This window comes from Enhydra lutris, unplaced genomic scaffold, assembly GCF_002288905.1.
Source record: "Enhydra lutris kenyoni isolate GAN:26980312 unplaced genomic scaffold, ASM228890v2 scaffoldscaffold38, whole genome shotgun sequence".
Classification (NCBI taxonomy): domain Eukaryota; kingdom Metazoa; phylum Chordata; class Mammalia; order Carnivora; family Mustelidae; genus Enhydra; species Enhydra lutris.
This window is the reverse complement of record NW_019154122.1, coordinates 13,948,070-13,975,223: the sequence shown is the minus strand read 5'-3', so window position 1 is coordinate 13,975,223 and position 27,154 is coordinate 13,948,070. Positions and strand designations below refer to the sequence as shown.

At 40.5% G+C, this 27,154-nt stretch overlaps 1 protein-coding gene across 1 annotated transcript in view; it reads right to left on the bottom strand.

Moving 5' to 3' along the window:
* The window catches only part of LOC111154621 (arginine-glutamic acid dipeptide repeats), a 497,893-nt gene that overhangs the window by 306,485 nt on the left and 164,254 nt on the right, over positions 1–27,154 (bottom strand). Inside the window, exon 2 of the mRNA XM_022514341.1 lies at positions 12,978–13,446. Within this exon, the coding sequence (XP_022370049.1) occupies positions 12,978–13,302 (325 nt within the window). The 5' untranslated portion in view covers positions 13,303–13,446. The remainder of the gene's footprint in view (positions 1–12,977; positions 13,447–27,154) is intronic.

Below are 27,154 nucleotides of genomic sequence, written 5' to 3'. Positions count from 1 at the left end.
GTTTACTTTCTTTCCTCATTCAGCTTCTATGATGTAAACACACTCAAAAAGAAAAGTTGTACATACAGATGTACATACATCTGTACACTCAAAAAGAAAACAGAACACATACAGGGCTTCAAAGTGGTATCATTTGGGACAGCAACTACTTCACAGGGTATCTTCTCCACTGGCAAACTTTTTTTTTTCTTCTTCTTAAGACTTTTCCTTTTTTTTTTTTTTTTTTTTTTTTTAAGTAATCTGCTACACCCAATGTGAGCCCTGAACTTATGACCTCAGGATCAAGAGTAGCATGCGCGGTCAACTGAGCCAGTCAGGCATCCCATCCACCAGGAAACTTCTTGAGAAGAATTAACCCTGAATTGATGGAAGAGAGGAGGATAGAGATACCCATGACGACTTCATTCATAAGGCATCTATGCCTCACAGCGTTTGATGGGAAGCAGGAAAAATTACAACTTAATGCCAGTAAGTTTCAACAGGACAAACAAGTAAAAATTATTTTTAATTTAACTGGATAAATAAAGCAAATTCCATTTTTAAAGTAGCACAAAATACTAAGTAGGGAAAGAATTTTTTATTTATTTATTTTGTTTTGTTTTATTTGACAGAGAGAGCACAAGCAGGGGGAAGCAATAATTTTTCTAGAGGTTAGTACCAAGTACACTAGCCTGAATCATAGAAAATAAACCTTTTAGACAACGTCTTTACAAGGACAGTAGAGCGCCTCTAATATCATGACTCTGAGTTCCTTGCCATGTACTTCATCTGGGCTAAAAATTCAGATCATCTGTGAATCTAGAGATGGCAAATGTTCCCTTCCACAACTACACCCAAGAAAAACACTCAACTGATCAGAGCACTCCTTCCAAATGTACTACATTCAGCCTCTACACCTGGAAAAGATGAAATCTGTTTGCCATCTAATTTAGATGATCTATTTTTCTCATCTGGTTTGGTCTTCTTTACTGTTCATTCTTCCTTTATCATTGTTGTTGTTCCATCTTGTGTGAAAACCATGTTCAGAACCTGACAGAGAGGATAACCGTGAAATGAAAGGGTGATAGGTAAGCTTGCTCTCTTACCTGAAAACAGGCCATAACAAGCCAAGCTACATACCATCAATTTATTTTTTTTTTAAAGAGTTTATTTTATTTGACAGAGAGAGAGAGAGAGAGAGGGCACAAACAGGGAGAGCAGCAGGCAGGGGGAAAAGCAGAAGAAGCCTTCCTGCTGAGCAAGGAGCATACCCTCGGGCTCGATCCTAGGACGGTGGGATCATGACCTGAGCTGAAGGCAACCGTTCAACCAACTGAGCCACCTAGCCACCCCTACATACCATCAATTAAAAAAAAAAAAAAAAATAGTGGGCTTCTAAGTCTCTTTATCAACACATTGAATATAAGGGGCTCTTAACAAACCCTGCATCCCACCTTTTTTAAACTTCATATAATACTTTAAATTAGCTAGATAAATAAACAAAGGCTCTACCGTGACCCCCCCCCAAAAAGGGACATCTTTCTATGTTCAACATTATATACTCCAGAAAGGGTCTCAAGACGTAATAACCAAACTTGGTAACCAAAGCCACCAAAACAAAAGCTCTCTATCAACTATGTCAAACCTGAACTACAGCCAGAGAGAAGTTCAACTTGGATGCAGACACATAAATACACCTAACCAGGAACACACCATGAATGACCCACCAGGATGAGATCCTGAACAGCCAGAGCCTACATTCAACAGGACCCACATTAACATTGGCAGAGATATTTGAGAGCAAAGTCTGCTCTCAAAATAACTTTAGTCAGGAATTCGATGGATTTTCCACACTTTATTGATTTATTTTTTGAGTATCTGCACTGGCAAAGAAGCTTCCTAAGAAAACTTGTGTATGAGCCTACTCCTACGTCACTGAATAACTTCATAATAGGTCACTAGTCGGGCAACACAGTGAGAACTAGTGAGCATTCCACCAAACATTTTAAATATCTAAAGGATTATATAGGGCTAAGAAAATGAAATAATACAAAATCCTAACAGGGTCAAAGATTTCATCTTTGGAGAAAAATCACATGCATCTTGGGATCCCTGTCATGTTCAACAGTCTTCAGAGGCAAAACCTGAAATGACTGTTTAAGAAAGGGGCGGGGGCGGGGGGGGCAGGCAGTCAAGCCTAAGAGATTTGCAGACTTTTGTGACTAGCCAAAGAATGGATACCACAAGGTAAGAAGCCATCTCCTTTTGAAGTTCTGAAGACAGAAACTTAGTGACTATAAATATTTTCCTTTAGCAGATGTACACATCTGAAAAGAATGAAAGACTGAAAAACCTGTGATTAAAAATTAAGTAACCCAAATTAACTGGAGTGGGAATTAACCTCCTTAAACTGATATGCACCCTTTATCCCTGCAAAGATTTAGAATTAAGAAAGATCTAAGAGAATCAATACTATATTAACATTTTCTGGGTCAATAAAGAAAATCAGGATATATGTGATATTTTTATTCTTTTTATAGTTAAAAAAAATTTGGCTTGTAACAACAGACCTGCAATTCCAATTTTGAAAAGTAACACTTACCTAGGACTTTATTATAGGCCTGGCCCTTTCTAAAGTGGCCCTGTGTGTCTGTGAGTTCACTCACTTACTCCTCGTCACAGCTCTTCAAGTGGGTTCCCTGATCCCCATTTTGCCAAAAGAAACAAAAGCAGAGAGTTTGTTCCTTGTCACCTCCACCCATCTTCAGTGGCTGAACTAGTGGACTGTGCTGGACTGTCTCTTCGTGTGAAATGGACTCAAACACGCAGTCAGGACTGAAACCTAAATGAGTTTCTGCCCACCACTGAAATCTCTAAGACTCCTTTACAGGTTCACTTCATCCATAGGTCTAATCCACTTCACTTACAAGAAGGGTTAAGTACTTGAGAAGGTTTATGTTAATAGATCCCTTAACAATAGAAATCAAGTATTAAATTAATAAGCAAGTCTAAATGCTGAAGATACTACTTTATCAATAAGACCAATTATATTTCAAAAAAGCCTTAAAAGTGATTGTTAAAATTTGTTTAATTTACAAAAGGGTTAAAGGTTAAGTAAACTGAACTTTTTAATTAAGGTAGAGCATTGTCCTTTAATTATAACCTCAACAAACTGAATACTGAAGTCAACTTTTTTGTATGCATACTGTATGTGCGTGTGTGTGTGTGCACGCACGCGCAGTCTTTTCTACACATAAATATAAGCCTTAAAAGACCCTTCCCAAGAAAGTTCTTAGATCAACTGCTCTGTATATGTGTTTACTGCCCAACTCCTAAAGGAGATGTAGCTGAGACAATACTATTCAAGAGTCTACCCAAGAAACAGTGAACCCTCAAGTGTAGTCACTACCCCTACCTATGCCTATAAGTATGTGGGGAATGAATGAGGAAGTGCCTAGAATGTGGGATCCAGAAAACAGAAATGAGTAGATTGCCAGCAAGCTACACACCTGAATTTGATGATGCACTGCTCATAAAAACGGTTTCAAAGAATTACCATTTAACGTGTTCTTACCATTAACAAGGGTGATTTTTAAATGGCCATATATGAAACATTCTTGTTTCTTTTGGAGTACACAGTTTTACAATATATTCTAATTCAGTGGTTCTCATGTAGATAATAACTTCTACTATAATACTATGTATTATGTTGCAGTTCCGCAGAAAATGCTCCTAAAAATAAAAGGGCTTATATAAAATACAGAGAAAGGGGCAGATTCCTCAAAATTTCTACGCAGCTCAGAAATCAGATTACTACATTTCCTCCAATCAATAATTATACCTCAAGAAAGAACACATCCAGGCAGGCACCCCAGAGTGGCTGAAGGCTGCTGTAGAAAATGTTTAAAATACGTAAAGGGCCACCTGGGTGGCTCAGTCAATCAAGCGTCATTTCAGCTCAGGTCATAATTTCAAGGTTGTGAGATGGAGCACCGCATTGGGCTCCACACCCAGATTCTCCTTCTCCCTCTCCCTCTGCCCCCACCCTCTTCCTCTCTTACAAACAAGAACAAAAAAACAAAAACAGCAGATTGGGGCTTGAAGGCACCAAAAGAATACAAATTAACATGGGGCTTTTGTGAACGTGAGCACAGCAGGCAAGGCAAAGTGTCGGGGTCAGAGCAGGTAAGGTGGGTGCACCTCCCTGGGGAGGGGTCCCTCCAGGGCAGGCACTCATTATTTCACTTTACTTTAAGTAGAGATGAAAGGGGTCATACCAGTCCAACAGTCAAATTAAAGATTTCAACTCTCATCTACTTTTTCCTTTTCTGCTACAATATAATCCTACATTATACTATGTAATTAATTATATGTTATAATCTATGCCACTCTATTCACACTCCTCTGGCCTAGAAATAGCTTCATACGAGCCAGCCATCAACACCATTCCTCTATTTACCTATCACATACACAGCGAAACCAACTATAAATGTCCATGTAGTGTTACAAGATCTCACGCAATCTACTGCCACAGTGAGAGTCTCCTGATGAAGCGGCACACTGAGCAGGTGTCATTTTTCTGGCTGCCTCTCATCTATTTCCCCGGCTGGCTCTCATCTATGTCCCCTACAGAAAAGCTCCTAATTTCACTGTGGGGAATTACTTTAAGCCCTATGATGTGCAGTTTTAGGGGAGCAATAAATCGAGGTTCCTGTTTTTATCCAAGACACGGACATGCAATTCAGGCTTGACCAACTGAATTTACTCTCCCGGGAATGTGCCTCAAACTGCGTGACAGCAAGAACAGGAAAATGCTTAATGGCACTGTTGGGTCGGTGGATCCAGGAATGCAGGAGAAACGATAGAAATGACCACCAGGCCACCATCTTCCAGGCCCCCCTCCTTTCCTTAACCCTTGACTCTCCCGCCTAAAGGATGCACGCCCAGGACACATCTCCGTAAGTAACCCGATACCTATGCAGGAAACAGGAGCATCAGGACTCCCCCATACCCTCTGATCACCAAATACCCTACCTTATATGGCTGTAAACCTATGCCCTGTCTTAACCCAGATAAAAGACTCCCCCAACCCCCAGGGCGCCTTTAATAAATCTTGCCTTGCCCCCACCACGCCTGGTGTCTTGTTTATCTCGCCTGTAAAACCTTACAGGCACCTGTTCTGGGGGTGGCACCCAGAAAGAATGGTCCATAGTTCCCACCAACCAAAACTAAAAACTGCCCTCATTCCAGGGAGGTTTCCACCCAATCTGTGAGTTTTCCTACCAACAAGTTATTTGTGTGTGTGTGTGTGTGTGTGTGTGTGTGTGTGTGTGTGTGTGTGTTTGCTAATTTCCAAAAGCGGGGAAGATGTTAACTAATTTGGGGGGCGGGGGGGGGGGAACAGCAAAGTAATTCTATCATTTTCATTTTCCAAGAAATGGGCCTCTCTGTTTCCAAAGGTATGTTTTGGGCATTATCTTCAGTATTTTATGCAAACACCTATCCATTCTTGGCTTTAACAATTTTGCCACAGGCCCATGCCATCTTACAAACTAGCTGTGTGACAATGGCCTCTGTGTCTTCTTCTCCTTATCTGTATAACAAGTTAACAATGACTTTTTAAAGGACTAGCAACAACACATGTAAAGTAACAGCAGATGCTTTAAACGTGGTGGTCAGTTATCATCCACGGTTACAGCTTCCTCACTTCCACCCAAGTTCACGGCACCCTCTGCAATCAAGCACAAGATCCAAACCACCCCCAAATGACCAGTCGACTGCTCTGTTCCCCCTGAACTATATGTGCTTTATTTCACATCAAAATCTCAAGCCATGAAAGCGTATCTTCCTTCCCCACCACATTTTTTTACTTTTGTTTTATTGGTTTGTTTGTTTGTTTGTTGTTGTTGTTGTTTCTGGAGCTGCCTAAATTCTAGTCTGCCATAAATAAGTGACACGTGCACTGGGATATTGGCCTCTCAGCCCTTAAAGCAATATGTTCATTTTCTATTTGTACATTAACTTGAAAAAGACTAGGATGTACTGTCTGGATTAATGATTCTCAAACTTTAATATGTATTTAAATCCCTTGGAATCTTATGAAAACAAAAACTCTGATTCAGCATATCTGGTGTGGAACCTGATATTTTGCATTTCTAACCAACTCTCTGTGGCCAACACTTAGAGCACCAAGTATCTGGAGCACACGTCTCACTATACTTAATGGCCCGTTCCTTATGAAATAAAAAAAGATACAATTAATTAGTCTTAAAATTTCCTTTAATCTCCATTTTTTTGTTACAGTAACTTTAGAACAGTTTCTCTTGTTCCTTCTATCCTTGTAGCGATAAAGTAGTAACCCTTAATGTGCTAAAAAATTCTTTTACATATACAGAAGTTGCTAACATCCTAATATCCACTAAAAGGTAATCACTTCTTGAGGCTCAGAAAAAGATAAAATAAAATTTCAATAGAAACGGGAAAAAGATGGGACACCTGGATGGCTCAGGCAGTTAAGTGTCTGCCTTTGGCTCAGGTCATGATCCCAGGGACCTGGCACTAAGTCTTGAGTTGGGCTCCTTGCTCAGTAGGGAGATGCTTCTCCATCTGCCTGCCACTCCCCCTGCTTATGCGCTCGCTCATTCTCTTTCTCTGACAAATAGATTTAAAAACAAAATAAAAGAAACAGGAAAAAAATTAATGTAATCTACAACTGAAAGCACACTAGAATGTGATCAAAAATAAGAAATAAATTTTCACCACTGTTCTAAGGACACATAACTAAGAAAGCTGAGGTGCCCACTCAAACCTGAGTCTACCTAGCAACACGGCTCTTCCCACCTGTTACAGACCGAACTGTAGTCCCCCAAATTCAGATGTGACATCCTAACCCTCAATACCTCAGAATGTAACCTTACAAGAAGAAAAAAGGATCAAGGAGACGTAATAAGTTACAATGAGGTAGACCCTAATGCCATATGTAGCAAGGTGAGGGCCCTAATCCACCTTGATTACTATCCTTATGCAAAGGAGAAATTTGAGCAGACACAGACAGGTTCAAGTGGAGAATGCCATATGAGGACTGTAGGTATGCTAGCACAGTCAACGAACTACCAGAAACTCAAAGAGATCTGAAGAAACAGATCTTTTCTCTTGCCTTCAGAAGGACCATTGACCCTGTTGACTCCTTGATCTTGAGGTTCTAGCCTAAAACCTATGAGACAATGTATTTCTGTTGTGCAGCAAGCCACTCAGTCTATGGTATTTTGTTATGGCAGCCCTAGGAAAGGCATAGACTGCCTCACGGTGCTTCCTCCTCCCAAATAAAAGGTCCTAAAGATGATTATGCAGACATACAATCACAGCAGAGTCTGGCATGCCGATGAAGATCTTGGGCTTGATCCTACTGCCACAAGGGATCCACTGAAAAGCAGTAAGCAGGTTAATACTAGTTTCGTTGAGTGCAAACTTGTAACACATGTCAAATCACTTTCATTCAAGCTGACCGGCCCTACAGGTTTCTTTATCTAGAATTTATGTTTCTTATTACACAACAAATATTCTTGCAACCTTTAGAAAAACTTGTGCCTCAACCCAAAGTAAGAATGCCACAAGACACTTTCATTTGTGTGTCACATCTACCTAAAATTCTTCTACAAGAGACATAGTTTAAAAGTTATAGATCAAATGCAGTTTCAGTTTCTCCAAAAATTTATGTGCTGGAACACAAAATGGCAGAATTTTATTTTGCTTTATTTTATTTTATTTTTTCTTTTATTTCTAATGTCTGTCTTAGTGATTGCCACAGAAAAGCTTTCAATTATTCAGAGAATCAAGACTTTGAAACCAAAGTCAGGCTGTGACCAGGTCCAAGTGTAACCCCTCAGCAAACACTCAGTAGCTAAATGTTAAGAGATGCCATTTGTTAAAACACTGGGAACTCTCTTCCCTCTCTAACTAGGAACTTGAATTAAAGGGAAATTATCCATTAGGAAAATAGTTTCATGTTTTGACTTTTTAAATAAATTTTTCATTGAGGTATAACACATACCCAAAAAGTGCAAAGCATGATAAACTCCCACAGTGCAAGGAACCCATGTAACTGGCAGTGTTACCATAAAAGGGAACATGACCAGGCCCTGGAAGTTGCTTTTATGCCTCCTTCCAGACACCAGCACCCATCAGCCTAACTACCACCTGACTTCAAAACACCAAAAACTGAGCTGGAATCATACAGTATAAGACATTTTGTGTCTACTCAACTATTTGTAACTTCAGTAGTTGTTTAAAAATATGTATATTTCATCCACATTCAAACCAGATTCCCAGGTTTTATTTTGTTTAGTTTCATTTTTTCCAGCTTAAATTCCACTTGCATCAAAGGAAATTAACACCTCAGTGTTCAATGTATATTCAGTTCTAGTTTCTATGTCTGGTTTTTTTTTTTTTTTTTTTTTTGGTTCAAGTCCCCCCATTCTAATAAGGGGGGAAATTCTGCAAATAAAAGGAGGAAATGTTTTATTTCACCTAAGATTTCATAGACCACAAACTTAAAGTTCTTTATCTTCTATATATAAAATTTATCTTCATGAAAAGTAACAAACTTTTTCATAAGGGTATAAGGAACACAGATGCAACAAACTTGAAAATCCTGAATCTTGACTCCCCCTACCCCAATGTATATGAGGAAGATTTCTGTTATTCTAGGGATATATCTAGGGCAAATGGAAAAGTCAAACAGAAGTAGCAGTGGATATGACAAAATACAAAAAATGCAGAACCAACTTAACAGGCATTTTTTTTTTTAAAGAACATGCTTCCTTATCAAAATAGCAAGCAAACTGACATGCCAAAATGAAAAAGTATTTCTCAATAATTTGAATTTATTTTGAATAATTTGAATTTAAAATAATTTGAATTTAATTTTTGACTGTTCTACCTGATCAGGAATAAAAAAAAAAAATCACAGTATCTAACTGAAAACAGTGAATACACTATTGGTAAGAATATAAATGGGTACTGGTACTCACTACGGAAAAACTCACTCAAAAAACTAAAAATAGAACCACCATACAATCCAGCAATTCCACTTCTGGATATTTAGCTGAAGGAATTGAAATGACTATCTAGAAGAGATATCCACACCCTTATGTCCCCTGCAACATTATTCACACCCTAAGTGGCCACAAATGGATAAATGGATACAGAAAACGTGGTATACAGATACATATTACCCTACCACAAAAAAGGGGCAGGGGAGAGAGGGATCCTGACAGCTACATGAACCTTAAGGGCATCAAGCTAAATCAAAGAGACAAAAAAAGACAAATACTGCATAGTGTCACTTATATGTGGAATCTCAAAACACCAAACTCATGGAAACAAAGATCAGATTAGTGGTTGCCACAGGAGAGGGTGGAAGGTTGGGAGGGAATAGAGGGAAAGGGTGGAGGTGGTCAAAGGATACAAACTTCCAGTTACAAGATGAAAAAGTTCTGGGGATATTATGTACAGCACAAATGACTGCAGTTAACGATACTGCACTGTATGCATGAAAGTTATTAAGAGAACAGATTTTATAAGTTCTCACCACACACACACATGTACCTACATGTGGTGACAAGTGTGTTAACTAGCCTTACTGTGGTAATCATTTTGCAATATACACATATTTAAAATGACTACATTGTACATCTTGAACAACATTAGATGTCAATTATATCTCAGTAAAGCTGGGAGGGGAGAGGGAGAAAACAGTGGAAAGAAATTAATATGCCACCTACAGCAAACTTTAGAAATCAATATTCTATGCTAAGGAAGCCCATAAGGGAAATCTGGCTGCACACAGCTGTGTAATAAATCAATTTGTTACCGTGACAGTCATCTCAAAAGTAGAGTAACGGGTGACAGACAACAAAGAAGTTAGATTAGACATGGGCCAATATATAATAGAGCCCCACAAGGTTTTTGTTTTGGTTCTTATAACAAGTCAGTTAAATCATTCATTGGTAAATAAATGATTCAAGATAGACTTCCATATTCTAACTTACTCCATTATTCACTCATCCATCCCATTATTCTAACTCTGACATCATTAATCAGTCAATAAATGTTTGAAAAGTTTTCAGAAATTTATTTATTCAACAAATATTTAAAAATACACACTATATGTACATTACTGTCATAGACAGGATTTCAATGATAAGCAAAAAAACAGACTTTCTACCCTTTACGGAGGACACAGTTATGAATCCTAAAATAACAGAAATAAAAAGAAAATTATTGATTGTAAGTTCTGGGAGAGGAAAAGCAGTAACACTGAAAGGGGAGCACTGAAAAAAAGGACAGGAATTAAGTATATCTGTCTGTGTGTATATGCAAGAGGGGTTCACTAGCCTGAGGCAACAGCAAGTTGCAAGTGCAAATGGCCTAAGGCAGAAGGTAACAGAGGGGCAATAAGTAACTTCAAGTCCATCATACTGAGCTCTTGAGGACAAAAGAAAAATAACTCCAGAGATGAGGAGCAGGGGCAAACAAGAGCTAGTTGTGACCATGATGAGAATAAAATTTAGCTAGTGAGAAATTCCGAATAATACCCATTTTCTCAATAAAATCCCATTCTTTTCAGACTAAATAATCTGAAGAACACGGAGAGGCCAAGGTCAGTCTCCTTACCGAGGAGTCACACATCCACTGGACCTGTGCAAACCCCAGGTCATAATACCGTCAGCACCTGAGTACAAGGGGCACCTCACACAAAGTGGTTATGCTCTGAGTGTCACAAAAAACTTTCACATTACTTTTGGTTTTCATCGATTCTTTGTAGCATATGTAGCTTCAGGAGAGAGCCTATCTTTTTCATATTTCACAAAGGTCCTCAGATTTACGAAACAATGCCTGCCTTCATAAATTACTCAGTTCAACTCCAAAACCCTTAAAAACTCACTGTAAATAAGCCCCGACTGACACCCCTCCACACACTCTTCCACACATCAAGCAGGAAGGGCTTCTACTATCCACTAGAAGGTGCAAGATCAATGTGTGATGGCTCCCAAGCCCACCTCCTCAAAACTGGTTTCTCTTAGGGAAATAATCAGCAGAAACAGGGTGCCACAATCCCATAATGGGGAATAAACAGCAGATTTGGTGGGGTTTGGGGTTTTTTTTTAACGTTATAAAGGTTACCAGAACTGCAGGACTTCTCAGGGTCATTAACTATGAATCTCTTATGACAGGGACAGTATGTACAGCACTTCCCATACGTGTCTGACTACAAATATTTGAGGAAAGCATCGCCACTGACACAGGAGTAACATTCCCCTGAGAAAGGTGGGCATTCAGTACCGCACAAGGCAGCAGGCCTTTTGACAATGATCCAGACAATCACATAACCACACTGACTTGTTATGTATCATGAGAAAAGGAAAACAAGTAACATCTTTCCTTATTTTGAATATTTTCCTTATTTATGATACTATAATCTGTATCTAAAGAAGTTAACACATTCTGTTCCTTTCTCACAATTTAGAATTGAATAGGTCAATAGCATGTAATGTGCGGTAACTCTGAAATGAGATGTTCTTCAGCAGCTCAGGTATTCTTACTGTCCAGTATCTGAGTCTTCTAAATCACAGACCCTAACAATACTGTAATACACACATTACTTGATCTCCCCCGCAGAGCTCTAGCTCGCCTAAAACCTAATGCTATATTTTCATGCCACGTAAGTATCTTCTCAGTTAATCATCAATAAATTATACTTGTGACTAGAAGTTTATCTAGGTAAGTTCTAATACTGTTCTGATCTTTTGAAATTTAAAACAAATTCCTATATAGGAATAAAAAAAAATCTGGTACTTTACACAAAGTTCAGAAAAGTTACGGTATTCCTCGGTAAAACAACTATACAACGTCAACAACATAACCTAATTTCTTTACCCTCCCTTCCCTGGAAGAACAGCGAACTGGGAGGCTTTTGATCTCTTAATTATACCTCATGAAATTCATGTCACTTCTCAGCATCATAAGCAATTCAAATGATTTTAGCTGGTTTTACTGACTTCTGTAAGAAAAAAACTTTAACACACACAACACATGACATGAAAAAAGAAAAGTTCTGTGGGGCTCCTGGGTGGCTCAGCTGGTTGAGCCTCCGACTTGTGATTTCAGCTGGGGTCACAGGATACAGCCATAAGTCCAGCTCAGCGGGGAGTCCGCCTGGGATTCTCTCTCTTCCGCTCTCTGCCCCTCCCCCCACTCGTGCATGTACTTTCTCTTCCTCTCTCTCAAAGAAATAAATAAATCTTTGAGGGGTAGTTTTATGGGTGTCCAACAGGTTCTCAATCACTGGTTTCCCTGCATCTCATCTGAAGGCTGGGTCTGTCTCTCTCTGAACAATGCTATAAGCCTCGATACACTGAGTAAATTATAGTACATTTTCTGGAAAAGAAAGCAAGTTAGCTGTCTTCATCTATTATCACTGGTTAGAGATTCTGAAGCTCAGTTCCTTGGAAAAGGAGGTTATCAGGAGAAATAAACTTTAGTCTGAAGGCCTTTAAAGATACTTCTTCAGCTTCCACTCACTGCTGCAGCTCATGTGAAACAGCCCGCTCCTGAGAATCTTCACTAAGGTTTACTTATCCTACCATGCGTTCTACTCTGCAGGGTCGCCACTGCCTAACTGTGTTGAACATAAAGGGCAAGGAAGCAATCAAACTATGAGATCTACTGAATAGATGGTGAAGTGAAAGAAGCCACAATACAAGGACCAAAAGAAAGAAACTGACAAATGCACAGGGACAAAAGACCAAGTTGAGGGAGACACAAGCAAGAAGCCAGCGCATCCAACTGTGCCGAAGTGGGTCAATGTGTTTCCTATCTTGATTTTTTTTCAACCCAAAACTACTATCTACTTCTCTGGGTCCCCTGTCTTCCCTAACGTGTAAAGAGGCCTGTAAACGCAGATGACATTTCGCCACCACAAACACTGTGCTCCTTACCTCCTGGTCTATAGACGACATCATCCTCAGTGATGTAAGAGGTTATCTCGCCAGTGTCTGTCCTTTCATAACGAGATTTTTTTTTCGGTGGTTTCTTTTTGTTCTTCTTCGTGGACTCCTCCGTGGTGGCACTATTATTGTCATTATCCTCATCCTCGCTGTGGTCACTCTCAGCATAATTTTTGGCTCCTCCTTCCAAGGTGCAGCTCCTGCGTGGTCTTGAATTCTCACCCTCTCTTGCTTTGTCTCGTTTATCTCTCTCTCGGTCCCGATCTCGGTCCCGGTCCTTCTCTTTATCTTTGTCTTTGTCTTTATCAGCTGTCATGATTCTCCACGTGCCTTCTTCTGTCCTCTCACGGCTAGGCCTCCGTGAAAGGTAGACAGTAAGCCTGGGCTTCAGTCTTCTGAATTTCTCACTCAATTCCAGGGAAAATCCAACCACTCCAACTACCCCAACGTTTCAAAAACGCTAGGCAAGAAAAGAGAGAAAGAGAAACTGATTTTACTTTAACATTTTCTCATATTTCCTTCCTAAAATAATGCTTTGTTAAATAAATCTCTTACTTACTCATGTTTTAGCCCCAAAAACCTGCCAAACCATTGGGAAAAAGTTAGGACAAGTGATACAAAGTTTAAGTATGTGAAGCTTTTGGCCTCAGCTAGTATATGGCTTGGGATTTACTACCACACCAATAACGAAAACATCTCAATGCACAATAGTAAACCACACTTTCTGTTCATCAATTGTTCTCTTCTTTTGAAGGAAAAAGTAACACATACCTAATACTCAATATATAATGGGTATAATTACATAAAAGGAGCTTCATAACCCACAATATTAATTTACAAGGGCAAGAACCTATATACTAAAAGTATTAACACCGGGGGGAGGGGGTGTTAAAAAAAATTTTTGGATAGCCTGGAAAAATGTCTCAAGATGTCTCTCACAGGGAACTATCTTCTGAAAACTCTTTCCAGCCACATCTCCAAATTTCCAGAGCTCCTCTCAAGAATAAACACAGGCATTGACTTAAATAAAAGTGATGACCCTCAAAGCAAGAGTCTTGCCTTCAATTGCAATTCTTCCCATCTTCCAAATCTACTGTTCTAGTTATTTTCCAGGAAAAATGGTATATCTGAATTATCTCTGCCTTAACAAAACAGCTTCCAAAAACAATCTTCCATCTTTAGGGAATATTAGGTGGTTTTTACATGCTTTCAAATTTCCATTATTAATAACTTCCCTAGTAAACTCCTCTCTAGAACTAAGCCCAACAAGGAAAGACTGAAGTTTTTAAGACTACGATGAGAAGAGAGACTCTCCAATCTCAACCCAACACAATTCTTGTAAAAATTTTATAGGGTGAGGGGAGGACAATGACAGATGGATATGGACTATTTTGTTTACAAGTCAGTTTTAGGACAGTCATAATTACCAGTAATTTATCTTTTGCCATCCTGAATCATCTTCCTCAACATCTCTCATTTGTTGAACAATCTATACTAAATACTATCTACATGCCAGGTGTTTGGAACTGAAGACACAATGAGGGAAAAACTCAAGAGTCCTTGCCCTCAATGCTCTAGTGCCCCCACCCCACCCCACCCCACCCCCCCAAAAAAAAAAGCAAACAACTGGTCAATATGAGAACCATCTGCTTCTTATGTTACTAGGGCCAGACAGAAAACGACATATGCAAACAAACAAAAGATTGGTCCTCTTTATTCAGACAATAACAAACAAATCAACTTGCAATTACATGCCTTAAACACAGAGAAAATTCTATTTGGTCATGCCAAAACCATCAAAAATGATCATATACTCTCTCTAAAAAGCTCTTAGGTCAACTCTGACACAATAAAAGACCTCTCCATAAGCACTTCAAATATCCTCAGGCATTCAAGAAAATATAAAGTATTTACAAGCACCTATGGAAGACAGGCCTATAAAGAAGTAATAATGCTGACAACTTAAAGTCAGAAGAGAGAAAGCGTGTAGCACAGACTTCGATTACTTCCTTCTACATAGGAAATACGCTTCTAGATAGGATTTCAATTTTCTATTCATATTTCAAGAAAATGAAAAATTATCCTAGTGCCTGCAGAAGTTTTACCTAGATGAATAATCTGCTAAACAGACAGTAATATACTCCCAAGTCCCTGTAGGCCACTAGTATTAGCAACTGAAAATACACAAGGAGACATACTACTTTCTCCACTGGGCTGAAGTTTAAAGCATGAACAAGCCAATCATGTAAGAAAGAAAACTATTAGCAAACACCGTTTTTAAAAACGTTCCTCTTTGACACTAAAAAACATAACAAGGTCTACTTGGAATCTAAAAAGAACAAGCAGCTTAGGCTGAAAACTTCTCAGATATAGCTCAAGGACAGACAACTGATGAATTTAAGAAAAAGAGCATTCTCTCCAGGGTTAACAAGAAAACCAGAAAATTATGTAAAAATATTACTTCAGCACTCAAAAAGGAAAGAAATATTAAGTCCATGTTGTACATTCAACTACTCCTTACAAAATCATATATACTAGCTTCTATTTACAAAGAAATTTGAGTTATTTCTGCCAAGACTAAGCAAGAAAGAAAAATTCAAGAAACAACAGAGGGCATCCACAAAATAAAACCCCGTGTGTATATCCAAAACTTTCAGGTAACTAAGAACAGTGATAATCCAAAGCAAAAGTCAACCAATTACCAATTACATTTGACTCTAAAACAGTACAACAGGGATGTATTTTTTTTCTCTCTGCATTTACCATACTAATCAGATTTTTTCTAAGCCTCATTATACAATGACCAACACACAATAATAATGTGACATTTGAGGAAAGGAACCCAAAGAGAAACCAGATGGCAATGACAAGTGTAGATGTCACTTCAATTTGCTAGAAATGATCTACCAATACAATAGCATTTTTGTTAACAATAAGGGGTTTATAGAGCAGGTTCCTGCCATGACCTCATTCAATTCTTTCTCAACAGCTCAGTGAACTTGACAGAAGTCACCATCCCCACCTTATAGACTACAGAAGGGAAACTGAGAAGAAATCATGTGCATGAAGCCATACAGCCAATGATTCTGCCAAAGTAAACCCCATCCGACCCAATTACAACCTACTACTCGGGTTGTAATCTGTGCCCCAACGTCACCAGCTCTGCGCTGGTGCTAACTTTTCCTGCATGCATCCAGGCTGATAATTTGCACAGACAGATTTAGGAAACACACTCACTTCGCCCTTCCCTTCCCCAAAAGAAATTTTTATCCAGTAACAAAGACAAAAATATTGAAGATATTTCTGTTGATTCACTTGCTCAACCCAGTTAAACAAAAACCAGTATAAGATACTTTTTAAGATTTTATTTTTTTTATTTATTTGAGAGAGCAAAAGCGAGGTGCACTCACACATGAGTTGGGGGGGGGCAGAGGGAGAGAGAATCCCAAGCGGACTCCCCACTGAGCTCAGAGACCCATGCAGGGCTCCATCCCACAACCCCAAGGATCATGACCTAAGCCAAAATCAAGAGTTGGATGTTTAATTTCCTGAGCCACCCACGTACCACTATAAAATACTTTAAAAACAAAAGAAAAAAGAAAATCTAATCTAGAACATGTTCAGATTCACAAGTCTTTCACTGAACAAATGTCTACCAAATGCCTATTGTGTACTAGTTACTGCTCTAGGTTTGAGGAAAGCAGGAGAGAACCACACGCAAACTTCCCCGCTCTTGTGGAGCTGATGGTCCAGGGAATGGAAAGACACCATAATCAAAAGAATGATATGTATATAATATGAGAAGATCTTAAATAAGGAATCCAATGGGGGGTGGGACGGGACTCAGTGTGGGAGACTTGCAAGGAAGGCCTTGGGCTTTGCCCCAAGCAAGAGTGTTAAAGCCTTGAGGGTACATGAAGGGAGCTCTTTCCAGCAGAGGGGGAGGAGGTGCAAATGTCCAGAGGCAGAAGTGAGCTGAGCACACACAAGATCCAGGAGGCCAGTGGGGCTGCAGTGGCATGAAGAAGAGGGAAAGTGGAAGGAGATGAGTTCAGAGAGGTGAAGGGGGGGCTGAATCCTGCCTTGTAAGCCAGTGTAAGGACTCTGGAGCCTTTACTCAAGTGCCGTGAAGTGACATGAAGTGACTTGAATGACACTTCAGCTACTGCAGGGATCTGAGTAACAGAGAAAGACATGATCTGACTATGTTTAAGATCACTCTAATCGTTGAGAAAAAACCTAAAGGGATGCAGGGGTTACAGCATGAAGACCAGTGAGGGAGGAGACTTACTATATAATAAGCCAGGTAAGAGGCAGAGGTAGCTGGGACCGACTAGCACGGCAGGGGCAGAGAAGGGGAGGAGTCTTATTTTCAGTGTATTTTCAAGGTAAGTGTCAAATTGGATGTGCTGACAAACTGGGAGGTGAGGTGTGACGGAAAGAAGCCAGGAACAACTCCAAGTGTTCTGGCATGAGCAGCTGGATGATGAAGCAGGCATTATATGAGTTTTGGAAGAAAGAGTAAGAGCTCAGGTACGAACATGCTAAGTTTGAGAGGCTTATAAAAAGCACACAAAGATTTTCAGTAGGCAGAGGTCCATGCTGGAGATAAAGATTTACTTTTTAATTTCGTTTTTAAAGCCATGAGATTGAATGAGATCACCAAGGAAGTGAATGTGCATAGCTTTTCTGATAAAATTTTTTAGACCCACAAAAACCTTTAGTACTCATGCTTGAGTGGAGAGCATATTCAAAACAGACCTGCAACTTACAAATTTCCAAAAGCAGCACCCCTAGGACTAATAAAAAAACATGTATTCTTCTCAGTAGTTCCCACATTTATCAGGTTGCACTTCATCATTTTTATCTTGACTGATAAAAATCTGGTCAGCCAGCCTAGCTGTGCTCTCATCTTATCAAAATCAAAGGCCTTCAAGAGTCAGTGATACAGAACTACTACTCTTTATAACTTCAGCTAGTTCACCCTCCGCATAAACATCGTTTGCCTCTTAAAGTGAAGCCAACAACCGCTCACAAACCCCTCAACACGACTGAACAGAACTGATTCAGAAAATGCTAAAATTCCTGTCATGCTCAGGGCCCAAATCTCATTTTAAGAAAACCATTTCCTGACCCTATTTAAGCAGTCTCAGGAGGTTAGACCCATGTCAGAACTGGACTGAAAAGCCAAGACCCAAGGTCTTGGCACTGCTATGTACTGAACTGCCTTGGGCAAATCACTCTACCTCTCCAAACCCGTTTCACTGCTGTAAAATAAGGACAATCACCAGCGACCTCCCAGAACTGCTTTGAGAATTAAGTTAATTAAGCATACCTTACGCATATGCACTTACAGACTGTGAAGTGCTTTCCAGATGCAAACTCTCACCAGTAGATAATACCCAATAGTATATCGTGCTATGCAAGATACAAATGTAGCCAAACATCACCCCTACCCTCCACAGTTTAGTGCCTCTTTGGGCGCGACCTACCCTCCACAGTTTAGGGCCTCTTTGGGCACGGGCTGGGGGTGGGGGCATTCTAATGTACGACTGAGAACTAAAGTGTGTAAAATGGACTACAAATGACAAAAATTCAAAAAGATCCTCTCTGGGATCATATAAATCTCACTTGTCCATGAAAAGTTGCCACTTCCTCCTGAGGTCTCACTCCCTGAATGCTAATAATCCCAGTTACTCAAGCCAAATTCTATAGGACACTTGACTCACCAAATGCAGCTAGTGAAGGACAATTAATTCTTCCTCATTCAACCACATCAAGAAATATTTGTTTGTCAAATTCCCAACCACACAGCAAGCATTTGGCTCAGCTCTTAGGGTCCACCAGTCACAGCCTGAATATCTCTATAATGTTATCTACTGCTCCCCCTGATTCAGTGACAAGGCATCAACATCTTTCACAGAGACTAATACAACTGCCTTCTAACTGATCTCTGCCACTAAAATTTTGGTTTTTTGCCCTCCTTCCAATTCACCCCGCAATGCAGCCAGACAGCATGTCCGACACTGCACCACTCTTTTTAAAAAGCTTTACACAGATATAATTCACACCCCAACACAATCCAGCCTTTAAAGTACAATTCAGAGGTGCCTGGGTGGCTCAGTGGGTTAAAGCCTCGGCCTATGTCTCAGGTCATAATCCCAGGGTCCTAGGATAGAGCCCCACATCGCGCTCTCTGCTCAGCGGGGAGCCTGCTTCCTCTCTCTGTCTGCCTCTCTGCCTACCTGTGATCTCTGTCTAATAAATACACAAAATTTTTTAAAAATTAAAAAAAAAAAAAAAAAAGTACAATTCACTTCCAAAGACTGGAGAGAACCTCACGTCCTGACTGTCCCATGGCTTCTCCAGCTCCCTCTCCACCTCTCCCATGTGCTCTAACCCCCTCAAAGCACTTCCTTCCATCTCAGGAACCCATGTGCTTAGAATACTCACCACCTCCCCTTGATCTGCCTAAACCTCAGCTCACCTTCAGGGCCTCAGGCATTTCTGCCGCCTCACTCCAGGAAGGCTCCCAGTACTCCCCATTCTGCCTGTAAAAGGGCCCTTGCTCATCCCATTGCCATCATGCACTGCTAGCCTATGGCCGTTCTCCACTAACTGACAAGGACCATGGCTATCATATCATGTTTACTGGAACAACTCCCATTACAGCAATTTCCTCTCTGTACCAAACCCACTGTAGAGTGTCAACCTCATTACCATTTGACCACTCAGCTAAACACACACCCTCCTTCTGGAAAGGCTGCTCGCCTTTGGCTTACCTGGCACAGTCCTCTCCTGGGTCTATCAACCTGATCCTCTGCCTCCAGTACCCCACCAGCCAGAGCAGGAGTTCTACAGGGCACGGTGTCCCCTTTCTCATCCTCGACTTCTATCCTCATCAATCTCATACACGTCCACCAGCCCACAGGTAACACAAACACACAAGTGACCACAAACGGACATGTCTACCAAACCTCGACAGAATGAAAACTGTCCACCTGAAGTCTCCTCCTGGAGATCTCAAAGGTACCTCAACATATCCAAACTAAAGGCATGCTCTGGCCCCAAATGAGCCCCTCTTCTAAATGGTCACTCTCAGTGACTGGTGCCCCTCCTCATCCTTGTCATGCCGGCTAGACACCCAGGCAGCATCATTAGTGCCCACCTTTCATCCTAGCATCAACCCACCCTGTCACTGTTACCTTATAAATTTCTTTCAACCTCCTCTACTTCAGGACACCTCCAACACCACAACCTCAGTTACAGCTTCTAGGATGGCTTTTCTGGACCACTTCAACTGGCTTCTCTTCAAATCCACTCCTATGAGCCTTTACCGTTCTCCTTCTACACTCCAGCCAGGGTGCACCTCTCAAAAGGCTGATATGATTATGTCAATCACACCTTAAAAATGGTCATTCAATGACTTCCCACTTCTGTCGGCTAAAAACCCAAATCATAACATGATCTACAAGGCCCTTTTATTTTTTCTAATGTTTTCTTAAGTTATCTCTACCTCTAATATGGGGCTTAAACTCTTAATCCCCCAAGACCAAGAGCCGCATGCTCCTCTGACTAAGCCACACAGATGCTCCAAGCCCTTCATCTTCTTATCTGACTCATCTCACACCACTCTGGCATTCCTTCCCTCAGTTCCCTGAATACACCACACTCCCCCCTGCCCGGAGCGAGTATTCTGCTCAGGTTCTTCCTTTGGTCTGTGATGCTTCTCTCCTTTCTTGGCCCATGTGTCTCCTACTCTTCCTTCAGGTCGCAGCTCAGCAACAACTTCCTTGAGATGTCTTTTCCTGTCCAAAAATGATTAGGTTAAATCCCTTTGCAACACTTTCTACAACCATAAGTTCACATTTATTTGTGTGACTTGATGAGCAGCTGTCCAGAAGCTAGAAGCTCCATGAGAAGTTGACCCTTGACTGTTTTTGCCCCCTCTTGTATTCTCAGATTTCTCAAATCCTAACTCTGCCTGGTATGCAAAGATGAGCAATAAATCATCTTTTCCTGCCCTCCGTTTCACACATGAGCTAGATAAGTCAAGAGAGCACTATGATAAGATTTTATTTGGGAAAGAAAATATTTCATGAGCAAACAAGTGAAGTGGTACTTGGGCTGGATCATAAACCCTGAACAGGGTAGGGATGAGCAAAATGATAGAGAAAACATTTCAGGTGCAAAGAAGTACAGTAAGAAGAATGGTGGATTAATCACCATCCTTAATGGGAACTACAGGGAAAAACCAGTAGGAAATGGGCTGGGGGAGGGGCATGTAGGGAGGATAGTTAATTGAGGTTCCTAAAATAATAAAGCAGCTATCACTCACTGAGCACTTAATATGCACTAAGCATTTTACATATTAATCCATTTAATCCTCACCAGATTAGTAATTATTCAAGAAAAAAAAAACGTGTAAACCAGGACATATGACCAACCTAACTCTGTTCAATAGGTACAATTGTTATGTACCTTTTCCAATGCAAAAGCAACCACAGAGAAGCTGAGCAAGTAGACCAAAATCACACAATTATGTATTAGATCTAGGATATATAACCAGGCCGCAGCCTCTGGGGCCTATACTCTTAACCACAAGGCCATATTGCCTTAAATTATCCATCCTTAAAAGCTAAGTTATCCAAAACAACAGGCTAAGCAAACAGGTGTCACTGAAGGCTCTTGAGACAAAAGGAACATTTTGGAAACATTGACCTTGTTTGACTGGAGACGTAGGAGTTGTTAGTTCCAGCTGAACAAGCTTGCTTTCCAATCCCCTGTCTCTGAAAGCCTAGATCAGGAACCAAAGCACCCCAAGAACTTCTGCCTTTGCCATTTCCGCATTTAGCATTCTCCTTTAGGAACAAAATGAGATGGTCCAAATGCAGAAGACGCAAGAAAACTACCCCATCTTCCGGGCCCTGCCTCTAAGAGAAGCAGCTGCAGCCTGTGTGCCAAGGAAAACCAAAAAGGCATGCTACAGTTGGGCAACTTGCTTTCAAAAGGAAACCAATTTTCTTCTCCTGTTCCTTTTCATATCAACATCCTGGGAGAGAAAATGTAATTAATGACTTTTGCTCTAGAAAGGGAAATGTCACTCCAACACTTGCCCTCACTGGATAAGAACTACGGTATTCTCGGGGCGCCTGGGTGGCTCAGTGGGTTAAGCTGCTGCCTTCGGCTCGGGTCACGATCTCAGAGTCCTGGGATCGAGCCCCGCATCGGGCTCTCTGCTCTCTAGAGGAGCCTGCTTCCTCCTCTCTCTCTGCCTGCCTCTCTGCCTGCTTGTGATCTCTCTGTCAAATAAATAAATAAAAAATCTTAAAAAAAAAAAAAAAAAAAAAAGAACTACGGTATTCTCATAAACAACAACCTGCTGCAGAGAATACTTCAAAATATGGCAGAGAAATCACCTACGCACCTGCAAGGTAACACTGAAATATGGGGTCAGCAGGTCTGTGACCCCATGCAGAGGTAAGACTATGTTTTACCCGAAACTGATGTGGTACTAAGAGTAGTTCTTCTGTGTAAAAATAAATGAGTTTTGAAGTTCTTCCGCCTGACAAGCTCAACAATATAAGCGAATGAGTGGCTGTACACGCAACTCCAACAATTCTCTACATTTGGGGTTAATGAATACTTAAACTCAATCAATCCTGAGTTAGCATACCCAGTACTGAAAGAACGTAAGGGAGATGGGACGATGGGACGCACTAGTCAAATTCAGGGAGGGACCTCTGTGATATCAAAACAGAAGGAAGTGCTGAATGACTGTCCCTTATTCAGAAGTGGATGTAATGCTTAGAGTAACATTTCCTCCCTCTGAAGCTTGGGGGAAAAGTGGAAAGAATAAAGATTAGTGGACTCTTGAAAATTTCTTCCCAAAACACATAACAATCACAAAACAAAGAACCTGCAAAGGGTGGGGAAAGCACCCAAAACAGCAAAACTCTAGATTACAATTAACAACTCAATTAAATTGTTTAAATAACAAACAATATATACTCTTTTTATCTGAAGTAGGAGTAAGGAACTCCCAAAGATGAGGTGTCCAAGGAGGTTTCCAACAAGGAAATAACTCATCAACCATTCAATCATCCCTTCAAGAACACACAAACTCATTCAATATAAGCAACTGCTTTCCTACACTGTTAAATGTGAAGTTCTAACCAAATACACACTGAATTTTTTGCCTTGCACACTGCCTAGAGCTACGTCACTTCTGCTCAGTGGATTAAAGAAAATTCAATGGTCACTCTAAAGCAGGCTTTCTCAACTGTGGCATGATAAACATTTGGGGCCCAATCACCCTTTGTTGTGGGGAGGCTGTCCTGTGTATTATCCCTGGGTCTCGACCCACGTAGGCTGTAATATCACAACCCTCTGCTCCAATCAGGACAACAAAAAATAACTCCAAATATTGACACCTATTCTCTGGGAAGCAAAGCTGCTTACAGTTGAGAACAGCTGCTTTAAACAAATAAATTCTATCACAGAGATTTCAAGGAGCTAAGCATGTGTGTTGTTTTGTTCGTAATTATGCTTAAGTAACGTGCAATCCATAAAGCAAACACCATTACAAAAACTCGAAGATGGCATGTTCTTTGTTCTCTGCAGTAAGCTAGACTAGTTCAAAGCACCGCCTGAAATAGCATTTCACAGGTCCCTGACACTGAATTGGGAAAACAGAAGTAACATACCTGAAAACCTTGATGTTTCCTGGCAAGCCCTGAAGGGTTGTTAGGAGTAATATTACTCGTCAGTGACTTGCCTAATCATGGGGCCAAGTGGATGCTTCTGTTACCATGTAATTAAAGAGAAAACCTGATGTCCACAATGCCAAGTATAAGGGAAACCAAATGCCTATGAATCCAAGCCCCTGATACGAAAGGGGATAGAATTCCTAAGCTCACAGGGCGCCTGGGTGGCTCAGCGGGTTAAAGCCTCTGCCTTCGGCTCAGGTCATGATCCCAGGGTCCTGGGATCGAGCCCCACATCAGGCTCTCTGCTCAGCAGGGAGCCTGCTTCCCTTCCTCTCTCTGCCTGCCTGTGATCTCTGTCTGTCAAATAAATAAATAAAAATCTTTAAAAAAAAAAAAAAAAGAATTCCTAAACTCACTTTCACAAAGCACAGCCATAAATAGAACCCCTAAGCAGAGGGATGACTAAAATACATCCACACAACAGAACATTATTCAGCAATAAAAAGAAGTAAAATACTGATACATGTTACAACATGAATAAAACCTGGAAAACATTATGATACATGGGGGGGAAAGCCAGTCACAGATTGTCCAGGAAAGGCAAATCCACAGAGACAGAAAGCACATTGGGGGTGGGGGGTCATGGGACTGCTATGGTTACTAGGATCCTTTTAGGAGTGATAAAAATGTTCTAGAATTGACTGTGGTAATGGTTGCACCTATCTGTGAATTAAAAGCCATTAAATGTATAATTTAAATGGGTAAATTATATGTGAATTATATTTCAATAAAGCTATTCAAACACCCAAACAGCAGTGTTACAAACAAGTAAGAAGAAGCTCAAGCTTACTCCAGCTAAGAAAAAAGATACACCTGGCTAAAATAAGGATGAGCTTTTACCTCTGGAACTAACACCACCTCTTAAAGCTGTAAAAGCATAGTTAATTAAACATAGAGAAGGAGAAGTTTTATTTCATGTAATGCTAGAAATGAAAGAGAACCTTCTTTGGCCCACAACAATCTTTAATACACAGGAATATGTAGTCAGGTTTACCACCTTTATCCAACATGTTCAAAAGCAGGTGAGATGGACAGGGTGGCTTTAAGTCTGCAGGGTTCCAAGATTCAAAGTAATTCCCAACCATTGCACAGAAGCTCTCAGCATTTGATGGCAGGGAATGACAAGGTGAATTTTATAGTTAATACAAATTACACTTCACACACATATGAAAAACCAAAAGCATTCATAATACACTTCTAATCCAGGGGTACAAATTACATCAAGGGAAAAACAGAATCATAAACTCACTAGAGCAGTCCTTCTAAAAACACTTAGAATCTGACCCTTAGATGAAAACAAAAAGTAGCCCTGACTAAAAGAAGTCTAAGCCAAAACTCAACTGGCCATTTTCTATGTGTGAGCTATTCTAAAGGTTTTTGTTTTGTTGGTTTTTTTTTTTTTTTTTTTTTTTTTTTTTTTTTAAATTTGACACAGAGATAGATAGTACAAGTAGGCAGAGCAGCAGGCAGAGGAAGAGGGAGAAGCTGGCTCTCCCCTGAGCAGGGAGCCCAATGCAGGGCTCGATCCCAGAACCCGGGGATCAGGACGGGAGCTGAAGGCAGCAGCTTAACCGACTGAGCCACCCGGGCACCCTATGTGTGAGCTACTCTAACTGGGTGTGACACTCTCTAGGTTGACCACATGTATTGCCCTGCCATCTCTGTTGGCCTGCGGTCAGAGAAAAACAGAAGAGCCACCAGATCTACTCAACTGCAGATGCAGGCAAGCAGTGAGTGAGCAGGGAATACTGCGAGTCCCAGGGCCTGGACCCCAACACTGATCATCAAATGCACACAAAGTCCGGAGCAGACTCTCGGTGACTTCTTCCACTAACGCAGCAAATATCCATGTGTGACCAGACTACATGAAATCTCTAACCTCAGACAGAGCTGAGTTTAGAAAGAAGAGAGAGAGAGAAGGCAAACAAACAGGAAAATACACAGTTTACTACCTGGTGATAAGTGCTAAGGAGAAAAGCAAATCCAGGCAAAGAGGATGAAAGGTGGTTAAGTTATTTATGGTAATCACTGATAAGAGGTCATTTGACTTAAAGAAAGTAAGTGAGCAAGTTGTGTGATTAGCCCGGGGAAAAGCATTCCAGCCAGAGAGAAAAGCAAGAATGAAGGCCTGAGACAGAAGCGTGCCTGGCATTTCCAAACAGCAGCAGAAGGCCAAGGTGGCCAGAGCAGTGGAGACAAGAAGGAAGCCAGAGATGAGAGGAAGCTGGGAGCATTTACTGAAATAAGAGAAAAGCCACTGTAGGGTCTTGCAGAGAGAAGTAACTGAGTTACATTATAATAGATTCCCTCTGGCTACTGTAGGGATAAGCAAACTACTGATTCCGGCAAGGTAGTGGGCACATGGGCGCTAGCAGAGGTCAGAACACAGACTGGTCAAGCAAAGCCATCACAATCTGTTGTCAGACTGGATATAGTATGAGACAAAGAAGAGGCCCAGATCTAGGCCTGAGCAACTGAGCTGTCATTTCCTGATCTTGGGACAAGAAGGAAAACTGGGAATTCTGTTTGAAACATGTTAAATTTGAGATGGCTAATAGATAGCTAAGCAGAGTTGAGAGGTCAGAAAGCTTCGGGCATGTAAACCTAGGAGTCCTCACCATAAAAGTAGTATCAACAACCATGTGACTAGACGGTTGAAATATAGGGATGAAATATTCCAAGGTGGCAAGAAAATAATTTGCAGCAAGTAAGAAACCACTGAGAGGCCAACTATATTTGTGAATGACCAGTGAAGCTACAGTGACAGGATGGTGGAAAGACTGCATCAAGACCATATTCTGAAAATCCCAAAACGAAAACAATAGAGGGATTTATTCACAGAGAAACCCCCTACACATGGAAAAAGTGCCTACAGACAAATTCTGTATTAATGATGGTACCAAATGCTGCGTTTAATAAAATCTAGGCTGCTACAGTCTTAGTTGGTTTCCACTCTAGGAAGACGTAAGAGGGGAACACTCCCCCACCCTGTTTCAAAGGGAAATACACCTGTTGTCCAAATGAAGACTTAAGGGTAGGGTATGCTGTTTGAAAGATTCTCTCCTTGCAAATTAATAAAAGAGAAGTATTGGATTTTAAAAATAACTTCCATAGGTAATATTTCTGAGGCCCTAAAGTGAACACTGTACACTTAAGGTCTACGTGAAAAAAAAGAAAGAAAACATAGTGATTAAGCATTGAATTTAAAATAGAAGCTCAATCCCAGAAAAACAAAGTTTAATAGGCTCATTAGTGATGTTTAGTTGGTGCCATAATTTGAATCCTAAAGAAGAACTGGTAAGTCAAAGAAGTATTATTTTTAAATGTTTAATATGAAAGGTGTACCTAGATTAAAAATCTATGTGCCTTATCAAGAAAATTATGATTACATTAATCAAT